This window comes from Cyanistes caeruleus, chromosome 2 (genome assembly GCF_971803275.1).
Source record: "Cyanistes caeruleus chromosome 2, bCyaCae1.hap1.1, whole genome shotgun sequence".
NCBI classification, from domain to species: Eukaryota; Metazoa; Chordata; class Aves; order Passeriformes; family Paridae; genus Cyanistes; species Cyanistes caeruleus.
Genome location: NC_141702.1, coordinates 71,653,382 through 71,675,929, shown reverse-complemented (window position 1 = coordinate 71,675,929; position 22,548 = coordinate 71,653,382). Strand labels below are relative to the sequence as shown.

The window sequence follows — 22,548 nt, the reverse complement described above, 5'->3', positions numbered from 1 at the left end:
GCTCAAATGTACTCCTGAGCCTCAAGAGCAGGAACAAGTGGCAGCCACTTGCATTTGGGCAGACCAGCTGTGCTCAAGTGGCAATGTTTTTTTGCCAGGCTAAAATCAGCATCTGTTTGTTCCAGTGTCTCTCCTCAAGTGATAAGCACGGACGGCTTCTTTCCCTTCAGGGGATTATGGGCTGACAATTATTGGATGAAGAGTGATAAATCAGCCTTCCCTCCATGAGTTAATACACTCTCTGATAAAGCTGAGGCTTTGTTTGTGCAGACCACATAATTTACCAATGGCAGTATTGATCAAATTGTCTTTTATGGATTTGTCTACTTATGCCCCAACATGTTTTTTGTTTTTTGTTTTTTTTTTTGGTGTAACACGGTCTTTTACTCTTCCTTTCTTTTCCTGGGATATTAGCAAACCCCAAACCCAAGAATATTCTTCCCTGGGGTTACTGGAGGGAACTCCCACATGCTGCTCTAAAACTGGCATAAAAAACTAAACACAAATCAATCACTTCTTCCTACAATGTTGTTTCTTCTCCCACCTACGGTCTCTCACACCTGGCAGTGTGTTGGGACAGCAAGTGCCTGCTCACAGTTCACACTACTGCACACGTGGTGGCCCATTGCCCAGAAAGGTTTCTAGGTTCTTGGAGCAGACCAAATAAAGCAATGGATGTTTAAGATGTACTGAAAATCAGGAACAGCCTGGTTTTCAAAGCTGCTCTGCTTTTAGTTACCAGAAACTTCCTTCTGTCTTGGAAGCTGCTAATTCCTACCCAAAATTTAATCATTAATAAAGTCATCTCAGCAGAGTCTTGACAATAGACTGGACACATCCTAAACTTCCATTCCTACTCTTTTTCTTCCCTCCCTTCCTACGGCAGAAGCAGTCCATGGCCATCATCGTTGGGACAGCCACGTGTCAGCTTTCTGCACGTTCCTGATCAGCCCCAGCACAGCTCTGTGAAAGCCTGGAGAACCAATCCCTCAAGCAGAGGCTGTAAAAATAAAAGCAGGGAGACCTGAACCTAAGAGAAAACTGGAACGGATGAATTAACAAGGGCCCTGTCTCCAGTTTTCCTCTCCTTTTATTCTTTGTTTGCTTTCCAAATCCTCTCTGCCAGTTATCAGCAAAAACACCCTGTCTTCTGGTTATGGGGAAGAGCTGAAAAGGCCATTACAGTGACTTTCCAGCTGAAAAGAGGGCCCAGGCCATGCAGCAGCCTCCACAAGAAGACGTCTAATTCAGAGCAGATCATCTGTGGAACTTCTTTCAAGAAGCAATTCTGAATCCAACTTCTACAAAATGTAATAAAATAATGACAGCTGCTTTGGGGCAGAAATTTGTCACCACCAATCTTATTAGAGAAGCCTCAGAAGCACATGTCTGAATGAAGCTCTCCTAAAATAAACAAGTGTACACCTAGACAGGACCAAATAGCCACCACCTGGAAACCATGGCAGGCCTGTACCTCTTGCCACTCTATGCTGGCATTAGAAGATTCCTACAAAAGACAAAACTGATTTGGTCATTTTTGTTTGCTACCATGTTCAGAAATAGGTACAAAAATGTCAGTGTCCATCTTTGAACTAAAGGGATGGCAATACAGCTTAGCCACTTAGAGGGCATTTATTTATTCTTCCCAGATTCTCTTGAAGAACTGCCAACAGCTTTGCTGGAGGGCTCTCTTAGACTAAAACTTCTAAGGTCACCAGGACACACATTCTTTCTAAAATTTTCAAGAGTTTAAAGTCAATTAAAAAAACCAAAAAAACTTAGATATTTTTGAAAAAAGGTATGTGAATACAAATCAGTACTGCTCCATAGCAAGTCAGGCTTCACTTCCACTTGTCTGTGGCATAAATATTACTGGGTAGGTACAATAACAGGAGCCTCTTCCCTTTTGGAAATTTTGACTGTTTGCAGAATACATCATTCAGCAGCAAATGTCAGTACTGCCTACAATGGTACTTTTGCATGTTTCTCATTGAAAAAAAATCAAGCAGTCATTTAGCTGAAAAAAAGAAAAAATGTTCTGTGTTGAGGAATCCACCACTTCCCTGGGGAGATTACTCCAATGGCCAATTGTTCTCTCTGTGATACATTTTCCTCTTGTGTCCAATTGGAATGTTCCCAGTTTTACCATTATCCCTTGTGTTTTCCATGTGATTCCTTGTAAAAAGGGAGTCTTCATCTCCTTTGTAGCCGCCCTTTAAATACAGGAGCACAGTGATAAGGTCTCCCTCTAAACCTTATTTCCTCCAGGCTAAACAAACCCAGCTGTCTCAGCCTTTTCTCCCGTGGAAAGCTTCCCTCTCCTTTGATCATCATTGTGGGCCTTCCCTGGACCTTCTCCAGCCTGTCCACATCTCTTCTGCATAGCAGGGAATAAAACTGATCACACTATTCCTGGTGTGGCCTGACAAGCACTGTGGGATAATGACTTCTTTTTCTCTGCTGGTGATGCCTTCGTTGATGGGATTGAGTATCCCACTGGATTTCTTCACTGAAGAAGCCCACGTTCACTCATACTGAGCCTGCTGTTCATTGGCACCCCAGGTCCCTTCCCACAGAGCTGCTCCCCACACAGGGGGATCCCAACCTGTGCTGGACTCTTGGATTATGTTTTCCCAGGTGCAAGACCCTATGTTTGTCTTTGTTGAACATCACAAGGTTTTTGTTAGCCCAGCCTTACAGCCTATCCAGGTCTTCCTGCAGCTTGGCTCTCCTGTCCCAAGCGTTCACTTCCCCACTCAGCTCAGTATCATCAGCAAACTGTGTCACTGGAGACCTTTAACAGTCCTGTAATAATGGCATAGAAATCTCTCAAAGTACTCCTTTATTCATATTATGTTTTAACCCATGAAGGTAGCTTTGGAAGGAGCCTTCTGTTACCCAGAAGCTCCCAAACTGCACCAAGTAAACAAACTGGAAGACACTGATTCATTTCAAGCTTAAAGGAAGTACTCAGTACATAGTCTCTTGCCAAAAGGTATTAGGAAGAATCATTTTTGAATAAGTAACACAATTTCTAGCATCTTAAACCACCATCATTTTGCCATTTCTACCCAGAAATGCAAGGCAAATCAAGTATTAAGCCCCACCACCAGGTAAGTAGAGAAATCAGCTAATTTTCACAGCAGCTACACAAAAATAAGGGGTAAATAAACCCAGCATGATTTTTGTTGGTCTTGACTGTTCTTGCTTTTCCTGTTTCTTGCTATTTGAGCCAGTTTTGGCACAGCAGACTTGGGCACTGCCCATGTGAAAAACACGGCACGCAGAGTCACAGGCTGAGCCAGCGGCACAGCCAGCAGGACCCTGAGATCCCAGCCTCCGAGTTCTGCCTACAGGAGGAATTTCTGTCCATGCTGCAGCAAGAAAAGCCCTCGGAAGAGATGTGCCGCATCAACAATTGGAAATCTGGCCGAGAAGGTCTGTTGCAGAAGCCTGTAAGGCCTGGAGATTCACTCACACAAAGCCCAGTGAAACCAAAGTCGTGATTCCTGGCCTTTACCCCTGAGATGGTGTTCCTCCCAAACCCTTTATCCCCCTGATGTTCAGAGCTCACAAACTAACCCAGCCTAGGAGGAAGGGCTCCGAAACTGATTTCAGACGGTGCTTGGTACCCTTGCAGGATGGCCCCATCGTGTGACAGCAGGGGAAAACTGCACCCACGTGGGAATGCGCTGGGGAGCACAAAGCCTGCTTTCTCAGCAGGTGGTCCTCTGCCAGCCATTTAATTCATTCCAGCGAAAAAAAATCTGGAGCAGCTCTTGGACAAAGACCCGGGATTAGCAAGTGAAAGACAGCCTTCCTTTTAACCCCTCTGTCACTTCTACACAGAAACGCTGCTTTGTGCCTCAGAACTCCGCTGCTTTGCATGGAGAAGGATGGGGGCTGTGGGATAAGAGGCACTTTTGCACGGGGTGTTTGAAATAAACGTTTAATTGTGGCAGGATTTCAGATTTTCATTCGTTTAAGCACCGTGCCTTTTTGATAGTGGGGGTTTGTTAATTCCATCACCCCTGTACATCCAAGTCAGTTACACATTCTCCTTTCCAAGCCAAGAGGTTAAAACTGGTAACATGTTACAAGTTAGAATTAATGAAACAAAACTGATCTCAACTCAACTAGTTTACCTCCTTTGGCTAACGTTATTTACTGTGGTCTGCACTCAGAAGCTTTTGAGCTACGTGTGTGGCTTGCACCATATGGCTGCATCAAGGGAGCCTTGACACTTACACACCAGAGATGCTACCTCACTTCCTTCCTCCCTCACCTCCTTCCTCCCCCGCTCCAAATCCAGCTCTCTTTTTTTTCTGCTGTTCTTTCCACATCCTCTCCCAGTGCTCAAAACTTTCCTTCATTTTCCAGTGTATTAACTGTCTCCATCCTGGAGACCTTCCCCTTTGGATGCCCCCAGCTCTTGCATGTTTCCCAATCCGGGACCTATGTCACTGTCCCACTTCCTGGTGAGGCAGACGTGACTCCCCATCGCTGGCACACATAAATAAAATACAAAAGTGGCCCAGTGGTGCACAGGATCCAGCTTGGATAGAGTTAACTTGCTTCATGGCAGCCTGTATGCCACTGTGGTTTGCATTTGTGACGAGAACAGTGTTAATAACATAGCACTATTGCTTCTGAACAGCCCCTGAACAGTATCAAAGCCCTCCAAGATGCTTTTTCAGGGTGGGAGGTGGGTCATCTCCAGTACAAAGGATGAAGTCACCTGGTCACCTCCCTCATCTGAGCCACGTGGAGTCTTTTGGCCCAGACAAACCCTATCCTTTGGACCTCACAATGAGGCAGATGGACCCAGAAAACTGGTAAACCACATTCCAGTCTCCCTCTGCCCACCACCTATCTACAGATTAAAGCAGATAATCATATAAGAGTATAGAGTTCTTTCTACTACTTACATGTATGTGTGAAGACCGTTTTACCATTTACATAAAAATTTAGATCTTTAGTATGCATCATTTTCAAAAAACCAAACTTCTGTCGTTTAGCTAATGAAAGGGAGTTGTTTGATAAAATTTGATAAAGCTTCCTGTCAGAAGCTGAACTGAGCTGAGCTGCAAAAAGTCAAGAGCTTACTCCTAACCTAGAGTGAATGCAAAGCAACAAGGCTCAGCTTAGGCCAAGAAAGGTCTCAGATAGTAACACTGGTAATTAACATCTGTCACAAGCTGAAACTGTACACTGAGTGTACAGCTCAGATAACTAAGTGTAATTGCTTAATGACACTAAATCAACCGGAGCTTCAGGTAGTCAGTCTTTTTGATTATCATGAGAGCAGAGGGGAATACAGTTGGGAAGGAAATTCAATAGGTCAGACCAGGTTGCCCTGGGCTGGACTAGACAGAAAACCAATCAAGGAAAGAGATACAATCTTTCAGATTTTTTATTGTTATTTCTGCAGGTTTGCACAGTAACCTTCTGTACAGCCGTCAAACATTGAAAAATTCTTCAGTTACAAAATGTAAAACAACAGGGTAAAAAAAAAAGCACTTTATCTGCTTTAATTCTGCTTACCATGTAAGCAAAAGCAGGGGTTATAACCCTCACTGGCTTTTAGGCCAGACTATTGCTTCCACAGGAAAGCACCACGATGTGACAAAGCCTGAAGCCTGACATCTGCTGCCAAATTGCAGTGAGCTCCCCAAGGCTCCCAGAGAGCTCACAGCAGCCAGCAGAGGCACAGCAGTTCTGCCATTTGTGGCACAACGCAGCACCAGAACCAACAGCACAGCACATCCTCCCTCCCCAGTTCCCTTTTTCCCCATTATGCAGGCTGGCTGTATAAGGGATAAATGCAATCCATGCTTAGGATCCTCCTCAGGTTCGATCTTCCTCGTCATCCCAAACCAAACAGCAACTGAGCGTCTTCTGAGCGCCGCAAGATCAATTCCTAACAGATCACACAGCGCCAGGCAGGATTCATCATGCAGTGTACTTTTCCTCCCCCTGCTTTTTTGCTTTGTGGTAGCGGTTGTAATCATTATACAGATCCTTAAAGACCTCCCTCACGCCTGCTGGGAGCGATACATTTAAGAACTTGACGTCCCGTTCAATGCAAAGGTCAAGGATGTGATATATTCCTTCTGTGAGATGTGTCTTCACAGCTGGGTGCAAAGTCACCTACAAGAAGAACAAAATTGCCTTAAACTTGAAGACAGAAAGGCAAGAAAACACCGTTTCCACAGTCAGTATATATTAAATGCTGACAACGTTATCCTTTGCATCAGACCATCTGGAACAGCCCATTAGATAAAATCCAAGATTTTGACTTGTACAGTATTTTCCTGAATTTTGCAAACATGTTTTGCAAAACCAGCACAGCCCTCGCAGTAAAATCCACAGGAGTACTGCACATATTGCTGCGGTGGCAAAGGCACTAATCATCCTGGAATCACATGGACACTCCTCAGCACAACAACTCTAATTAAAAAAACACTGAAATGCTTGCCTTGGATTACACATTTCAGTAGATTCTGTATGTCTCCTATAGGCTGTATGCCATACAGTCAGTTTCAAATGAGCACTTCCTTTAGGCTGCTCTCTCATTTATGTTGGGTAGTCAAACAATTTTAACTCATCACTTAACAATTTCATATTTATCTAACAATTTTTTTCTGAGTATTTCAATGTGCAAGCCTTAATAAAAGAAGCCTTCAAAAATCTCAGGAGATGTGTATTTCCTTAATCTGTTTTAACACCAGGAATCAGGTACCTTGCCTGAAGTCATGCAGAAAGCTGGAGGAATACAAGAAATGACTCGGACTCAGCACCCTGCTCCCAACATTACCTCTGCTCAACCCCACAACCAGCAGAACCACCACTAACAACCAGGAACGTCAGTGCTGACTCTGGAGTCCTCTGTTGCCCTAGGCTAATTGAAATTTGTCCTGTGCTCACAAATCACTTGCTAAATACTTCATTGCCCAAGACACTGTTGGCCTCTGGCATCATCACGTTATTTTTGCTGCAGAACCATGTCTGATCTTTGCTGAATCCCAAAATTAGCTTTATGCCTCCAGATGTGAGCCTCTGCACTCCAGGCCTAATGAAAATTACATAAAAAGCTGCTATTAAAATTCAGGCTTCTTTCTTCCTTAGGCAACTAATAAACTTTCTGCTAATGAAGTGCACTTCTCATCACTGTGACAGGCTCACACACTCTATCTGCCCTAAATGTGGAACTGCTAATATGTTTTGTTAGATCCACTAACATAGCAGGGAAAAACTTATAGCAGGCATTAAGGCACATAAGACTTCCTTTAGATCTGTGACCCTGAAGAGTTTGCACGTCCAAGAGGTCGTAATTTTTCCTTTCGCTGTCAGTTGATCAATTGGTTTGTTTACTACAGATGTTATTTCTCCCTACACTGTGCAATACAGCTGGAGAACAGCTGAGCATCACAGTTCCCAGTGAATGCACTGGCCTGGGTTCTCCCTTCCTAGGCCAGAGAAATGACTGCAGAGAACAAGGACAGGAAAACCCACAGCTATAGACAATATGGACCAGATGGCCACTTGGGATAAGCAGCTATCTCAGAGCTGCAGTTAATGGAATTGCATCCCTCACATCACAAATTCATCTGGATCCATGCCTTATTTGGGCCATTCTTGCTTTGCAGTTTCCTTTAAACACCATTAACACCATGGGAAGCAGAACCAAAGATTTAAACAGCTGCCACTACTGGCTGGCAGTTAATTATACTTGTAAGTGGTTTATGGTCTATACAGTTAGCACAACCAATTTGTCAAGCATTATAGAGCTCTTGATGTGAGACATTAAATGTGTGAAGAGGTATTTCACTATTGCTGAATTAAGCAACAGCTCACAGGCAACAAGCAGAAAGCGCTGTCAACAGTATGAAAGAGATGCCACCTACACCACTAAGGAATCTTTCTGGATTAATACAAAATAATTTGTGCTGTAAAGAAGCACTGAGGGAGCTGTTACACAACCACTTCAGGGGTGACTGGTTAGGCCAGTAGCTTTCATCAGTTCTAGCTCACAGACCCTTAAAAGGGTTCCAGTAAGTGTGCAGATGCCTATAAAAAGACTTAAATCTACTAACATGTTTTTCTCAGTTATCTTCAACAGACCCTCAGGGTCTTCCTATCACAGGGAGAAAGCCACTGATCCTGACTCAGAAGAGATGAATGGTTAAAAGAGTTTTTCTCTCCCTCTGCAGAGCAACATGAAAGATGTGTACATGCCCCATTTACGACAGGCATCTGAGGCCCCCCTTTCCTCTGATATCCATCAATTCTCAGCAGTCTAATGAGCAAATAAATCATCCCCTACCTGTGATCTATCTATTCTGTCAGACAGCAAACACTCCTTTGCCACAGTGTCTGGTGGCTCACTACACCAATTCCCCCTTCCACACCCAAAGATTCCATGCATACATTACTGATCTGTGGTTTCAGCTATCATCCATCACTTTCCATTTCCCAGTGAACATCTTGCACAAAACTTTCCTAGAAGTCTCATGAGACTGTGTACTCCTGCTAATAGTGAGACAAGTGTCCTTTCAACTTGAAAAGGTCATTTGACAATTCAAGTCAGGCTTTCAGACTTACATTCAGTGATGACCAGATTACAGAATTCACAGATGGCTAAAGGGAACAGAAGTCATCTTAACAGCAATTTTCCCTTTGCTAAACTACTACATTCACTATGTAAACAATAATCAACTAACCAGGAACACTAAATAATATGGCTAAAATCTGATTTCTCCCATTGTTTTGCTTCCCCCACCTCCCAGAAAGAAAGGAAAAATACAGAAAGAGAGGGGCGACAGAGACAGCAAAGTTTAACCTTGGTAACGACCTTCATGGTTAGTTACACTGGTTACATCTAAATCATTCAGAAACATAGCACCAGTTAGGATTTTTTTTTTGTGTAAGAAGCCTTAAAACAAAGACTAAATTTCCTTTCTGTATTTCAGCTCATGCCTGGGCCAGAACCACAAATAATCAGTTTGCAGGTACCTGTACCATAAACAGCATTCAAACCCCGGTGAAAACCAAATCTATTGGGCTGAAGAAAATGACAAGCTGAAATCACCTCTGAGTAAATTACCAGAGAAAATACTGATCTGGCTCTGGCATCTGTAAGAGCAGAAGTAGCTGCTTTCAGTAAGGATCAGAATGATATCCTTTGTATAGAAGGAGAATTACTGAAAAGCTAACAATTCCTGCCTTGGTAACATTTTTTCCATTCACTTAATCATTTAGACCATATTAAAAGATATTTTCCAGGGGAATCTTCCACAACTACTTTACCAGATGGAGCCTTAACTGCTATCAGTCCTGGACAGCCCAGACTATTTGGGAGATAAACTTAACTACCACGTGTATAAGGAAGACATTTTAAACAATGATTGTGGCAAAATTCTGGAACAGGTTGCCCAGAGAGTTGGTGCATACCTCATCCCTGGAAACATTCAAGGCCAGGTTGAATGTGGCTGTGAGCAACCTGATCTATTTCAAGATGTCCCTGCTCATTGTAGAGGAGTTGGACTAGATGACCTTTAAAGGTAATCTTTCAACCTTTCAACCCAAACCATTCTATGATTCTGTAAAGAAAAGCAACACCAAATATAGCACTAAAGAGAAGCAGCTTTGTACCTGGGCACTTCATTGTTTTACCTTAAAAGACAAAACCCACAGCCCACACCTTTAAAATTTTTCCAGAAATTTGGTAAGAAAGATTCTCAGGAACTCTTGCATAATATAACAGCCTGGATCAAACCTGCATCTCCATCAGGCATAACAACTTCTGTAACTTCACAAATTTTACAAAATTTAACAGAGCTGCCTTTGGAATAGAAACTCCAAAGCTAGCACAATACTATGGCACTTTCAAGATGGATGAGAACATACCTTCTGTAATTCAGTCACATACTGAGCCACAATGAAAGCAGAAAACACAGTGAAGTTCTCCATTTCTGCAGCAATATGAGTATACATCCGTTCCACCAAGTGCGCACATTTCAGTATCATTTCAAACTCATCCGTGTTGCCTAAAACACAAAGTGACATGCAGCCTGGCATTTGAGGCTTAAAAACATTAGGAAAAAAAACCCAAAGAATCACTCAGTCTTCCATGATCCCTGAACTACATGAGGTCAAGGACAGCTTTGCCTACTTTATCATTTTTCTTATCAAGCCAGAGCTACAGGCCACCCACAACACACAGAACACATCTCCTAGAACGGCTGTTTTGTGAGACCATACTGATTCCAATTTCATGTGCACTGCGAGACAAAAATTACTTGTTATAGATGTTGAAGTGTTCAAAATGGCAATTATGATCCCTTCCACAATTCAGTCTAAACTAGCACTGTGGAGGAGAGAACAAGGAGACAAGAAAATTGTATTCCCTACCTAGAGAAAATCAGAAGACATTTCTTAGAAACAGCATAGTAAGAAAGCTTTCTGATGAGATCTATTATGTGAAATATAGCAGCAAAAGCTACATCACTGGAGATATCTAAAGTGAGACTGGTGAGATCAGCTGAGAATTAACTCAGTAGGCAGAGAATGAAGAGAGCTAGTACAAACAAGGGAGAAGGGAAATGCAAAAATTACTTGCACGTTATCTGTTACAAAACCAGAACAATCCTGCAAAGATAAACAGCATCATTTCCAGCTTGAGGATGCCATGTACCTGTAAGCTTCCTCTGACAATTGCCTTACATAAACATATTGTAGAAGCAAGAAAATTCTCCAAATCTGGCACCCATTTAACATACCTTTTCCTCTCTCTGAGCATCAGCCAATATATTCCTCTACACCAGATACATACACTTCTATTTGCCCACAGCTGAGATAAATGTGAACATGGCACAGGCTGTAGGACACCAGCAGAAAGCTGGGATACAATCAGTTTCAGGCCATGAAGTCAACTAACTTGTCTCAAAACTCTCCACTATTAATGACAAGATATTTGTGTCCTGATCATCTTAATCATTGTGGACATCTCTGACTATGTAAATTCTTTAATAACTTCCAGTAAGAAGTCTGTTTTTTCCCCTTCTTCTTAGGATATTTAATTACACTTATTCCAAATCCTTGACCATACAGATAATCCCATCTAATCCCAACTGATGCTTCAGACACATATAGAGTTCTTATACTTAGCACAGAATGGTGACAACTCAGCTCTGTAGCAAACATAGTTCCAATCTCAAGAAATTCCATTTAGTAGCATCCATTTGGGATTATAACTCATACATATTAGCATGAATCACTGGAGCTCACAGCCACCATGCTTGCAGACAGGGCTTGACAGGAAGAGCAGAAATTGGGCACAGCAAGCCTTAGTGCTTCCTGTCTACTTGCCAGCCAATTAGTGAAGAAAAACTTATTCACCAAAAGCAATGCTGCCTGCATGCAGCTCCCTGGGAGCCCCAGTAATCTTCCTAAGCCCACAGCACCACAGAGCTCATCCCCAATTTTTCATAAAGGACAGAGAGGGCTGACAGTTTCTATGCCACAGCCAGGTTTTGAGGACCTTATCCTGATCAGCACCTCCTCCTCTAGAGTATATATATAATGCAAAGGTGGAAAAGATATGATACCTCTGTCTCCTTTCTGATGTCCTTCATGCATGACAGAAACTACCAGACGATGAAAACTGCTCAGAAAAGATGGTGCTGCTTTCAACAGCACCTGAAAAAGACATGAAATAAAAACATCTGAGATTACATAGTAGAGGGAGTGGAGAGGGTAGAAACTATCTTTTCATCATGCATCCTGAGCCATTTGTGTTTCTGGAATCAATCATAGAAAAAGGAAACATTTTTTCCTAACCTAGCATCAGATGTTTATAAGCAATCCACTGACAAAGAACAATAATGCAGGCACAAGCAAAGCAGGAGAGCAACTGAAATTATGTGATTTTGAGATTATCAGCCTTTTAAATGAGAAGCAGTACAATGCACTTTCATACTATCAAGAAAAAATATTTCAAAACCATATTAAAAAAAATCTATCACTAATATGTTTGTTCTTTCAAACTTTTTCCCCTTCTCCCACCCCCTCACATACCTTTGGATGACACTGCACAATACAGAAGAGCACTTCATGGACCCCCACGAAGACACCATGATAGTCTTCTGCCTTCAGATGTTCCAAAGGAACTGTTAGAAGAATGCTGAATGCCAATGAAACGTGATGTGGATTCACAAGAAACCCTTCTCCCTGCCTTAGCAGAGCTGCCACAGCCTCTAGAATAGGTATAACTATGATGGGAATCAGCGAGTGGTCATGACAGGCCTCTTTGTTTTGCAGCTACAAGACAGAAAACAGACAATGAGATATGCATTAGCCACTTTGTGTTGGAACACCAGAGAACCCTAATGCTGTGACTGGAGTCAATGGAACTAGACCTGTGCTGGCTAGACTGGCAGGGAGACTCCTGCACCTCAGCCACCTTCATGCAATTGTGCCCTGTGTGAGGATGCATACGATGCATTTCAAACAAACACTGCTGGGAGCATAACTGGAATGGCAACTATTCCCCAGCTCCCCGAAAACCAGCACCTCTTGGCACCTCCTCACACAAATCCAATGGTGCAGTTCACTCCTTTACATGCATGCAGACCTATCAAAAAGGGCAGAAACTGCAAGCTTATGATTCCCAGGCATTATAAAACCAACCTCTGATAAGTTCTTGCCTAGAGTTATCATCCCAAGAGAAGGAAAACCTACATCACTAGATTTATATGCTGTACAAATGAAGGGCAGGAAACTTGTGTTTGATTAGTTTCAGTTAAGTTTCCCTTTCAAAATTCAGTGAATTTATACAATTACTTTTTTCTATAAGCACTTTTTTTGTTTTGTTTTGCTGCTGTTGGCCTCTGCTGCAACACATGGCTGACAGTTATCTTTTCCCTTGGATGGGAGGAAGGACAAGAGACAGACTCTCTACTTTGCAGCCTAACAAGTTTCTCCCAAGTTCCATATCACACAGTGTAGTTCCATAAGATTACTGTGTCTAAGAAATAGATGACCTGCACATTGCACTCACAGGAGGAAGGAGAAAAAGGGTCTAGACAAAAACGTTCAGATGAATCTGGCATGGATTTGTTGAGTTTTTGTTCCTGTGTGCCTTTGTGCAGGTCAGATGTAACTGCCAGAGAGTCTAACAGATAAGAGGGGTAGGTAATGAAGTTACAATAAAGAGATACTTACAGCTAAAGCTGTTATTATCTGTGGGCTGGCAAACCAGAAAGCTTTCTCTTTGTCTCCGCTTAATGGGCAGCTGAGCAACAATTTGGTTAGCGTAACAGCTGACAATACTTCCTGCAGAAAGCAGACGGATCATCAGTCAGGGGTACAAGGCACACCGGCTCCTTTCAAGTACAGAAGAGCTTTCAAGGCACTTTTGAGCATTACCGGAGCCTTGACACATGAAAGGCCTCCCACCAATACCTCTCTTTGGAAATTGTGAAGTAATCAGCAGCTCAACAGAATACAAAGCACTGACCCAAATGTACTTTACACCACATTTGCTTCACAATCAACTTACTGTACAAAAAGGCTTACATGACTTTTAAGAAAGGAAAGCCTTCTCATACAACTGCCACTAGATAATGGAGGGAAACAGAGGCAATACAAGGTTACTAGTACACTATAAATTAAGAATGCTGCTTTTGGCATTGGGGTTTTTTTAACCTGTTAGCTGCTTATACAGCCTGATAAAAGAAGCATATTGCAAGCTATATTCAGGTGGAAGGAATTATCTGTGCAGTTCAGGAATCCCAGATACACTTTCAAAAAGATGCATCAAGAATTGATGCAGCACATCCACATCTCTTTCTGACAAATAAGACAGGGCTGGATAACCCCGAAAGTTTAATCCAAGTGTCATTTTCGAGTCACTGGAACTTCTATGGAGCATACAGCTGACTTTTTTTGCCAAAAGTGTTCCACACATCACCAGTGGTGCTTAAGCTGCTCTGAAGAAGGGCACAGGATTTAAAAAGATGCTGAGCGCTGGTTATTGCTGAGTAGTCTTTAGAGCAACAAGTATCAAAAGCACAGATGTAGCTTTGGTTTTACTTAAAAATGCCAGCATTTCTAAAAGTGCCTGTAACCTTGTAAGAAAGAGCCATAGACAAACACTGACTGCACTGTGCAAGAGCTGTGAATATCAAGTAGGAAAGAACTTTCAGCATGGCCTGTAACACCACAGCTGTGTGATTTCTGTTGACAATACATGGAATCGAGACTGCCGAGTCCTTAAGCTGGACAGAAAGTTTTTTGAGTAAGTTTCCATGACTTTTCCACCTCTCAATTTATATACAGAACACAGAACATTCACCAAGCCTTCATCCATGTAAATTAATTTGACCTGATCACTGAACATAAAGTGGAAGAAGAAAAAAATATTTAACAGATGTTATTCAGCCAACAACCTTTTTTCAAGATACAGTAGACTGCAGAAGGAAGTTGACAATACATTAAGCTCATGACTTACTTTAGCCTTCTGCTGCCAAACATTCCTCACTTCCAGTCCCTGCAGTACCAGCCTCATTATGGCATAGAACTCCTCAGCAGAGCAGTTTCCCAGCACTTGGACAAGCACCTCTGTCAGCTCCATCTCCAGACTTCGGATCACCTGCATTGTAATTGCAGGACCTGCATATTCAAGAGACAAAAGCAATCAGTTCCCAGGACAAGGATTTCCACAGGTAAGAATAAGGCAAACTGAAAATGAAACAGCTCTGTTTAAACCTTTTTAACACTCAAATACATAGAGAGCTTGATATTTTCTCTTTACCTTTCTCCCTACTAGTGCAATGACTTGATGATCTCAAGTTCAGGTTCACAGAGCAGTCATCATACCAATAAAAAGTCTTCAAAAATACAGAAAGACTACACCAAAGCAGCTGCACCAGCCAAGGGAGCAGGCTAAACAAGCCACTGGTCTTTTACACAAATGGTGGCCAGAGATCCATCACAAATCACAAAAGCATAAAGCTTTTTTTATGACTACTTAATGGCAATTCAAACACTGAGATCACAACTGTAGTTCACTTGAACAGCAGTCCCCAAAGCAGGGTGTGTAATTCTTTGGGGTGTGGGAATTATAAGTAAAATATCTTCAATAAATGTAAAATGATATTTTAAATAGTGTTTATTTCATTCTTATCTCATGCTTTTTAAACATTTTCTGTATGTGTGCTTTGTAATGTACATAGTGGAGTAGCACATGTATAATTTATAAGTAAATTATATTCAGGCTATGCATTCAATTTCTGTTTTTTTACCGATAGATGTGTGCAATCAAAAATGTTTGGAGACCACCAGAGCATGCCAGTAATAAGTTTGACAAATTCTAACAGTCTGAAGAAGTCCAAGAGAACAGTTATGCCTGCTCTGTGTTCATCTCTCTTTCTGAATGAGACAGTATAAAGATGCCATTAGGTCCCACAGCTGGCAGCAGAGGTTTTTCACGTAATCTCCAGCCCTGGCTCTTTATTTGATGAGGATAAAGGAACCAACCTGCCAATATCCCACAGAATTTTTTAGAACTACCACGTGGTGTTCAGCATCCTTAACAGTTAAGTAACTTCCACTGTTCTACAAACTCACCTGCCAGATATGAAAACAGGTGAGAATTTTACTGTAAGGTCTGACCTGGTGCAGATCAGCTGCTTCAGTGGTGCCTACTATACCAATTACACAAGCAGGACACTGCACTTCAGCCCTACCTCCAGAAGTATCACCGTGTTCCAGTTATTTCCAAAATGTCCTACCAGGGATGAGTAACTCAGGACCTCAACTTTCTTAAGATGTTAACATCCATCAGAAGATCATTACCAAACTACATGGTGGCTGTGGTCCAGGTACCACAATATTGCCTCCTTGAAAATTTTCCTGCTACGCATTTAAAAAGGATAACCTGCTGTTTTAACACAAGTAAACAGATACAGACTTTTAAAGAAGCTGTATGCTTTGCTAAATGGCTTTTAAGTCACAGAATTAGCAAAGGAGGTGGAGAAAGAGAGTTTTCATACCAGAGAGAAGCTTTTGCATAGCAAAAACAACCATGACTGCAGTTTCTTTTCCAGGATACAGCTCTGGCACAGAGCAGAAGACAGTCAGGAACTGCAATGCAGGCTGAAGGAACTGCAGATTACTCCCTGCACAGGGCAGCTCTTTCAGTATCTGAGAGTAAAATTCTTGGTACAGTTTAATACGGGCTCGCTCCAAAAACCCACTGGGCTCCTTCTGCCAGTCCTTCTTGTCAGGATGGCTCAGATCTTCTTTGAGGAGAGTAGTGACAGATGGTATGAATGCTGCAGGCAAAAGCTGGTTTGGGGTGTTACTCCGAAGACCGTGTTCAACAGTTCTGACCATCTGCAGAACTACTGGTTCCAACAGAGCAGACAGCACATCCGCAGAATGCAGCCTCTTTTGTGGCAGCTGCTGGACGTGCAGTGTGACAACATGACAGAGTGTGGTGAATGCTGTGAGCAGTAACTGCTCAGCTGCGGGATTCTGGTTTTTCCGGTCTTTGCTTTTGGCTGCACCTGTGTCTAGCCTGCAGCTCACCAGGAAAGATATGAATTTTTCCAAGTTGAGCTTCACACTTTGTCTTCTTTCAATAATCATCTGAAGAAAGTTTTCCAAAAACCCTTGGATTTCCTGGACATACTGTACCCAAACAGGAACAGTCAAGACATCAGTGAAGAATTTGCAAGCTGTAAGCTGGGAGGTCATGACAGCCTCAAGAACATCGCTGGCATGTAACACCTTAAAAACAGAACTGGCATTCCTGCCAGCTTGCAGGCACCTCAGGAGGTGGAGGCAAGTACTTAAAACCTTCAGCAATAACAACTTGCTGCAAGAGTCACTAGCCCTGGTATTAATTAGCAGGGACAGCAACACCAGAAAACACCGAGTACAGTCAGAAGGAAGAAAACTGTCTAATTTCAGGAGAGAAACAATTTCTAACAAACCCAGGCATCTTTGTAGCTGACGTTCTTTCAGGATGATGGGGCAGCCATTTTTTTCTAACAATACTATACACTGGGCAACTTTCTTCAGTGTTTTCCAAGACAAGCTCAGCTCATCCTTCAGCAGTTTGTTTTCTGATGGTTCTTCCAACGGGTCAACAGTTTTGCAAGGAGCCAGAATTTCTTCATGCCAAGGAATATTGGTCACAGACAGCTGCAGAAGTGGCAGATCTACTGAATCCCTGGTAGCAGTGGGCAGCACCATAGCAAACTGATGAATCAGATGGGTCAGAAAAGCACAGTGCAGGACCTTCATTTCTGGAAGAAGAGAGCTGTGCATCAAACCAAGGGATATCTTTCCAATGCTGACGGAAGGCTCCTCATCCATGGCGGCTTCCTGAGCTTTGGCCAACATCAACGTTTCTAGAAGCACATTTGCAATGTACTCTACATCTTTTAAGGAACTATACGGCAACAGGATGGTCAGGTTGGACATGACAAGGTGCCAGTGTGCTGTGGGGTAGCTAAGTTCAGTTATCGCACTGATATCTCCATCCCACGGTTCAGACTCTCCTCTGCTCACGGTGGATCTTCCAGACTCCAGGATGAAAGCTGCAGCATGCTGCAAGGCCTGTAGGTCGGCTTCGGTCTGCATTAACATCATCTTCATTTTCTGAAGTGTGAGCAGCTCTAAGCAGTATTTACTAGTGGAGGCAAAACTACTTGCAAGTTCCATAACCCTCCTCCAACTCTGTTCCTTCATACCAGGCAGAAAAGCTGAAATGCCCCAGTGCCTTGCAACAGGTTCAGTAACAGCAATTTCAGCTGTTGGAGATACATATTTACTGCAGCTAACACCAAACAGAGTGTCTACCTCAACCCAAGTGTAAACAAGGAGGAGAGCAGCATCACTGGCCTTCCTTAGCCAAAGCTCTGACTTTCCTTTCTCTCTCCTAGGAGCCTGCAGCAGCTCCATCAGTGGCTGAGTTATTCCCTTCTGTATGTTTGCCATCAAATGCTGAGTGCGAAGCACCAGAGGGGAAGGAGTGACATCATCTAGGCTTCTCATGTTGAACAGAAAAGCATGCAGCACTGAGCACACTGACATCAGCTTCAGTGCCATGTCAATTGACCCTTCAACAGCTGGAATGATAAGGGTCTGGCATTTCTCCACAAAGAGACACAGAATGTCCAGAATCTGGTTGGGTGGCAGTTCAAGAAGGCACTCACGAAGCTTTACTGTCAGGCCAGCAGAGAAGACGGACAGCCTCAGTTCATCAAGAGCTGGCCGGCAAATGACTGTCAGCACCTCTTCAAAGAGCCGTGGGAACTGCCTCAGCTTGGAGTAAATCTGGAGTACTGTGCTGATGAGAGTCTCCTGCGGCTTCTTTATACATGGCTCAGAGGTCCTGGCATCAATCCAAGCTGATGACACCAAGTCATCCAGGTCTGGCTCTACTATAAGGTGGTTTAATGACAGCAAGAGTTTGAGACACCTGAACCAAGCAGGGATGGAGGGTTGGGAGTGTGTCAGCAGCATCTGTGCTAGCTTCCGGTAAAACCCAAACTGCACCTCCTTGTGCCGGATACGGTCACTTGCGACATTATAGATATCATTGCTGAGCACCAAGTTCAGAAGCTGTTCCAGAGAAAGCAGCTCCGTGCTCCAGTCCACAGGGGAGAGTGTATCACTCTTCCCATCCTGTTGCAAGTCAGAGAGCCTGAGACAGCCAAAAAGCCTGCTGAGCATGTGGAAACACATAAGGTGGCTTTCTGCCTTACAGTACGAGTCCAGAAAGAGCGTATACAGCAGGGACACCGAACTGGCCACAACCACTCCATGGAGGGCAGGTTCACACAAGCCACTGCCCAGCTTGGTCACCACTGTGTTGACGGGTAGCAAAAGAGATTTCAAAGCTCTTTTCTTCTTCTCCTGCTCTGGCACCAGCTCTTCTTTGTAGGACGGGAAAAGCTCAGGCTGAAATAACCCAGCCTGCAGCAAAGTTTCTATATGGCTTTGTATTTCTCTGCTCAAGTGCTGACGCACGTGGTCATCATCCGCTTGTGTCCAGCTCCTCACAGTCAGCAAGTGCCTCAGGAGCAAACATGGCTGGAGCAAGTGATTTGTCACTTGCCCAAACACACGGTTTGGGTTGGACTGCTTCCTCTGGATCAGGAGGTACTGAGTAAAGGTAAGCTGGAGGACGCTGAACAACTGGGAATCAACAGCATTGTCAGAAGCCAGCTGCTGACATGCCAGCTTGGACAACTTGCTGAGGAGATCAATCATAAGCTCACACTTTGCTGTGTAAATGATGGACAGTGAAGGACTAGAAAGGATGCCACGGGAGCAGCTCAGCACGGTGCCAATGTTTTTCTGTTTTTTTTCAGAACAGGCCTCTGATAACCTCCCATTTATGACCTGAAAAAAGAAACAAAAACAAACTACAAAAACCAGTCAATTTAGTATACAAAGATAAAGCCCATCATAATTAACAAACACCACCTTCTATGAGCTGCAGCTGCAAACAAGGGGGACGTGCCAACAGCTGCTGCTGGGCCTCTCACAGGTTTCAAACCAGAAGCTCCACTGTCCTTGCATTTATTTGCAGCACCAGAGGAGTAAGGAAGCCCTCATACATGCTACTGGCAACAGCATCAGACTATCCATACTTGACACTAATAGTTCATCCTGCAGAAATGGAGTAGGGATAAATTTCTTCCCTTCTTGAATGGTCCCCAAAATTACACTCCCAACAACAAAAAATCCACACAAAATATACATCCCTGTTCTGATACAGGGAGCTTATTTAGTAAGAATGTCCATGACTAAATATCATCTTTATATTTGAAAATGAGACAGTTTTTGGTCCTGATATCTGGAAAGTGAAGGACTATTCTCTTTTCTCTTTGAGGGATACATGTTTCTAGAGAAATAATGTTGCATTTCTCTTCCTTTTCTCAAACTTTATGTGTATTTCCCTGCTGTTTTCTCCTTCAGTCCACTTTTCACTCACTCCCTCTTCTCACCTTTAAATAATGTCTGCAAACAAATTCAGTAACAATTTAACAATCTGCTTCAATTTTGTTAAAAACCTCACCGGTCTCCTAACATCATGCGAATGGTTCATCTCCTCAGCTGGAGCACCGCTGGACTAAAACAGACCCTTAAATTCTTCCCATGGGACCCTCTACCACCTCTGTCCTTGGTGTTCAGGGTACCCTGTCCTGTACCTCTGACCTAATCTTCATCCAGACAGGTTTTCATACCCAGACCACGTTTGAATTTGGCACACTTTCTGCATAACATGTCTGAAGCACAGATTTCATCCAAACAATTCTCCATACTTCACAGTACAATTCCTACATGTAAAGACAACCTTTTCTTTGTTCCCTTCAATCTGATCAAAACTAAAAGAGTTGTTTTCCCAGTCATTTTCACTGCCTTTGCAGCCACTCACTAATTCTGCCATTTTTAACCATAGTGCTGCACAAATACAAACTCTCTTGCAGGACAGAAATAGAGAAACTTTCATTATAGGTCTTGCAAACAATCAGATTAATACATATTTCATGCAACATCTGACACTGTGAGGAAGAGTCAAGTACTGTACAAGATACACACTGCTATCCAGAATTTTACCAGCTACCCACAGTCATAGTTACCTGTGCAATTGAAAAACTGAGACCAACTGTTTTCTCACTCTTTAAGAGGTCCTGTAGTCTTTTACTATGGATAACATTGTCGAGATACACCCAAAGTTTTTCAACAATTTCATCCTCCAGTTCAAGTTTCTTGTTGTAGTTGGAAACCAATGTATGGCTTACCCAATCAAGTAAAACCTGTTAACAGAAGGGAAAACAAGAAATCTTTAACAACCCCCAAGCAAAAACAGGACAAAAGCAATACCTCTTCACAGTTACAGCATTTGTGCCTTGAGAACTGTGTTACATCCAAGCAGAATAGCCTCCGAGCAAGCAGAGAAGTCCGCTCCCAGAGGTTTCAATTCCTAAGAGCTTGCACTCTACACCTAATGTTGGACCTGTGCTCACATAAACCATCCTGAAACAGCTTTCAGGAGTGAACATCTTTAATCTGACAACATTCTAATTCTAACACTTGATACTGGTTAGCAAATGCAGTCTTTTAAATCAGTGCTCAGATAATCAGCTGGTTTTCACTTTCTGACAGTTGCTATTCCACTCACATCCTCCTCTTCATATGTTTAAATTCACTACCTAGAAATTCAGGCCTAAGAATTTAGATGGGTGCAAACTGGAAAAGGTTGAAATCTACTAATTACTGTTCTAAAACTGAAGTTGTGGTGTACGGCTAAATTAAATATTCTATGTAACCAAAATAACATAGAGCTCAGATGTGCAAATCCTAGAGCCCAAAGTGCTACCGGGGCTGGAGGAATAGGATAAGACACCCCTAACCCAGGGAAACACTACACAGACCTTCAGAAAACAGGGTCAAAACAAAAGACTTAGGAGACAGCGTGGGTTCCATGAAGAGAAAACCAAATCACCTTCCAAGCAGCAGTCCATGAATCAATCCACGGTGTGCTCTTTGCTAATGCACAACGAGTTCTGAGCACCAGAGAACACACACACAGCTACAGTCAGTCCTCCCATCCTGAAGTTCTTGTTTTTAACTGTTACCAAAAACATCTGACTTCGGAGCATCCTGTACTGGATATAACACCAATGGCAGTGACAGCTCTGAAGACAATAATTTCTCGTGTCTTTAACAGACAGAACACAGGCACCACCCTCCCTACAAGAAAGTTTCTTCCATCCTGCACGAATGCAGGTCTTCGTGCTGAAGCTACCTGCAATATGTTGTTATTAAAACATTTCATGTAACGACAGAGAAGTCATGGGACAATCCTAAATCAGCGCTATATTTACAGTGCTATCAGCTAGCCAGAAGCTAGATCTGGATTTTAAGAAGTGATTAATGCACGGCAGCAATTCGCCATCGGTGTTTTCCTCTTTCATCACTGTTCACCACTAAAGAGTACTCACTTGCTCCTTATTAGGCAAGACGCACTGGTGAGAAATCCACGCGAACCGGGCTAGTTTGAGTTTGTCCTCCCACGAAGTCTTGGAGCTTTTCAGCTTCAAGTAAATCCCGGAGTAGATGGCCGCCATGGGGGCGGCACGTGGGAACGGCGAAGCGGCGGGCACGCGTCTGGAAGAGACGCCAAGCAAGGAGCAGGCGGTCGGACGGGCAGCGGCCCCGCACCCGGCGCTCACCCACGTGTCACCGCCCGGGGCCCAGGCGCCGCTCCGCCCGCCAGCCGCCCACGGCCCCGCTCCCCAGCGCCCACCTCTCCCGCACCAGCCCCCGGTCCCGCTCACCTTCCCTTCGGCTCGCGGGGCCGTCGCTGCCGGCTCCCGGCTGCTGGTACGGCCGGGCCCTCCGCGCGGGCCTCTGTCCCGGCCAAGCCGCGCCAGCCGAGCGCCGAGCCCGGGAGGCGGCGCGCTGGGGGGAGCCCGCGCCCATTGGCGGCCAGAGGGCGCTTGCGCGGCCCCGGCCCCGCTC

The 22,548-nt window shown here is 43.6% G+C and overlaps 1 protein-coding gene across 1 annotated transcript; it reads right to left on the bottom strand.

Moving 5' to 3' along the window:
* Nucleotides 1–5,395: 5,395 nt before the first annotated feature.
* On the bottom strand, nt 5,396–22,508 carry URB2 (URB2 ribosome biogenesis homolog). The gene is made up of 10 exons (XM_086877825.1): nt 22,365–22,508; nt 22,029–22,194; nt 20,664–20,840; nt 16,056–19,419; nt 14,513–14,673; nt 13,225–13,335; nt 12,079–12,321; nt 11,610–11,700; nt 9,910–10,049; nt 5,396–6,150 (listed from the first exon to the last, which is right to left on the bottom strand). Exons 2-10 carry the CDS (start codon nt 22,152–22,154, stop codon nt 5,953–5,955), a joined length of 4,611 nt encoding a protein of 1,536 aa, XP_086733951.1. The 5' UTR covers nt 22,155–22,194; nt 22,365–22,508; the 3' UTR covers nt 5,396–5,952.
* Between the last annotated feature and the right edge of the window lie 40 nt (nt 22,509–22,548).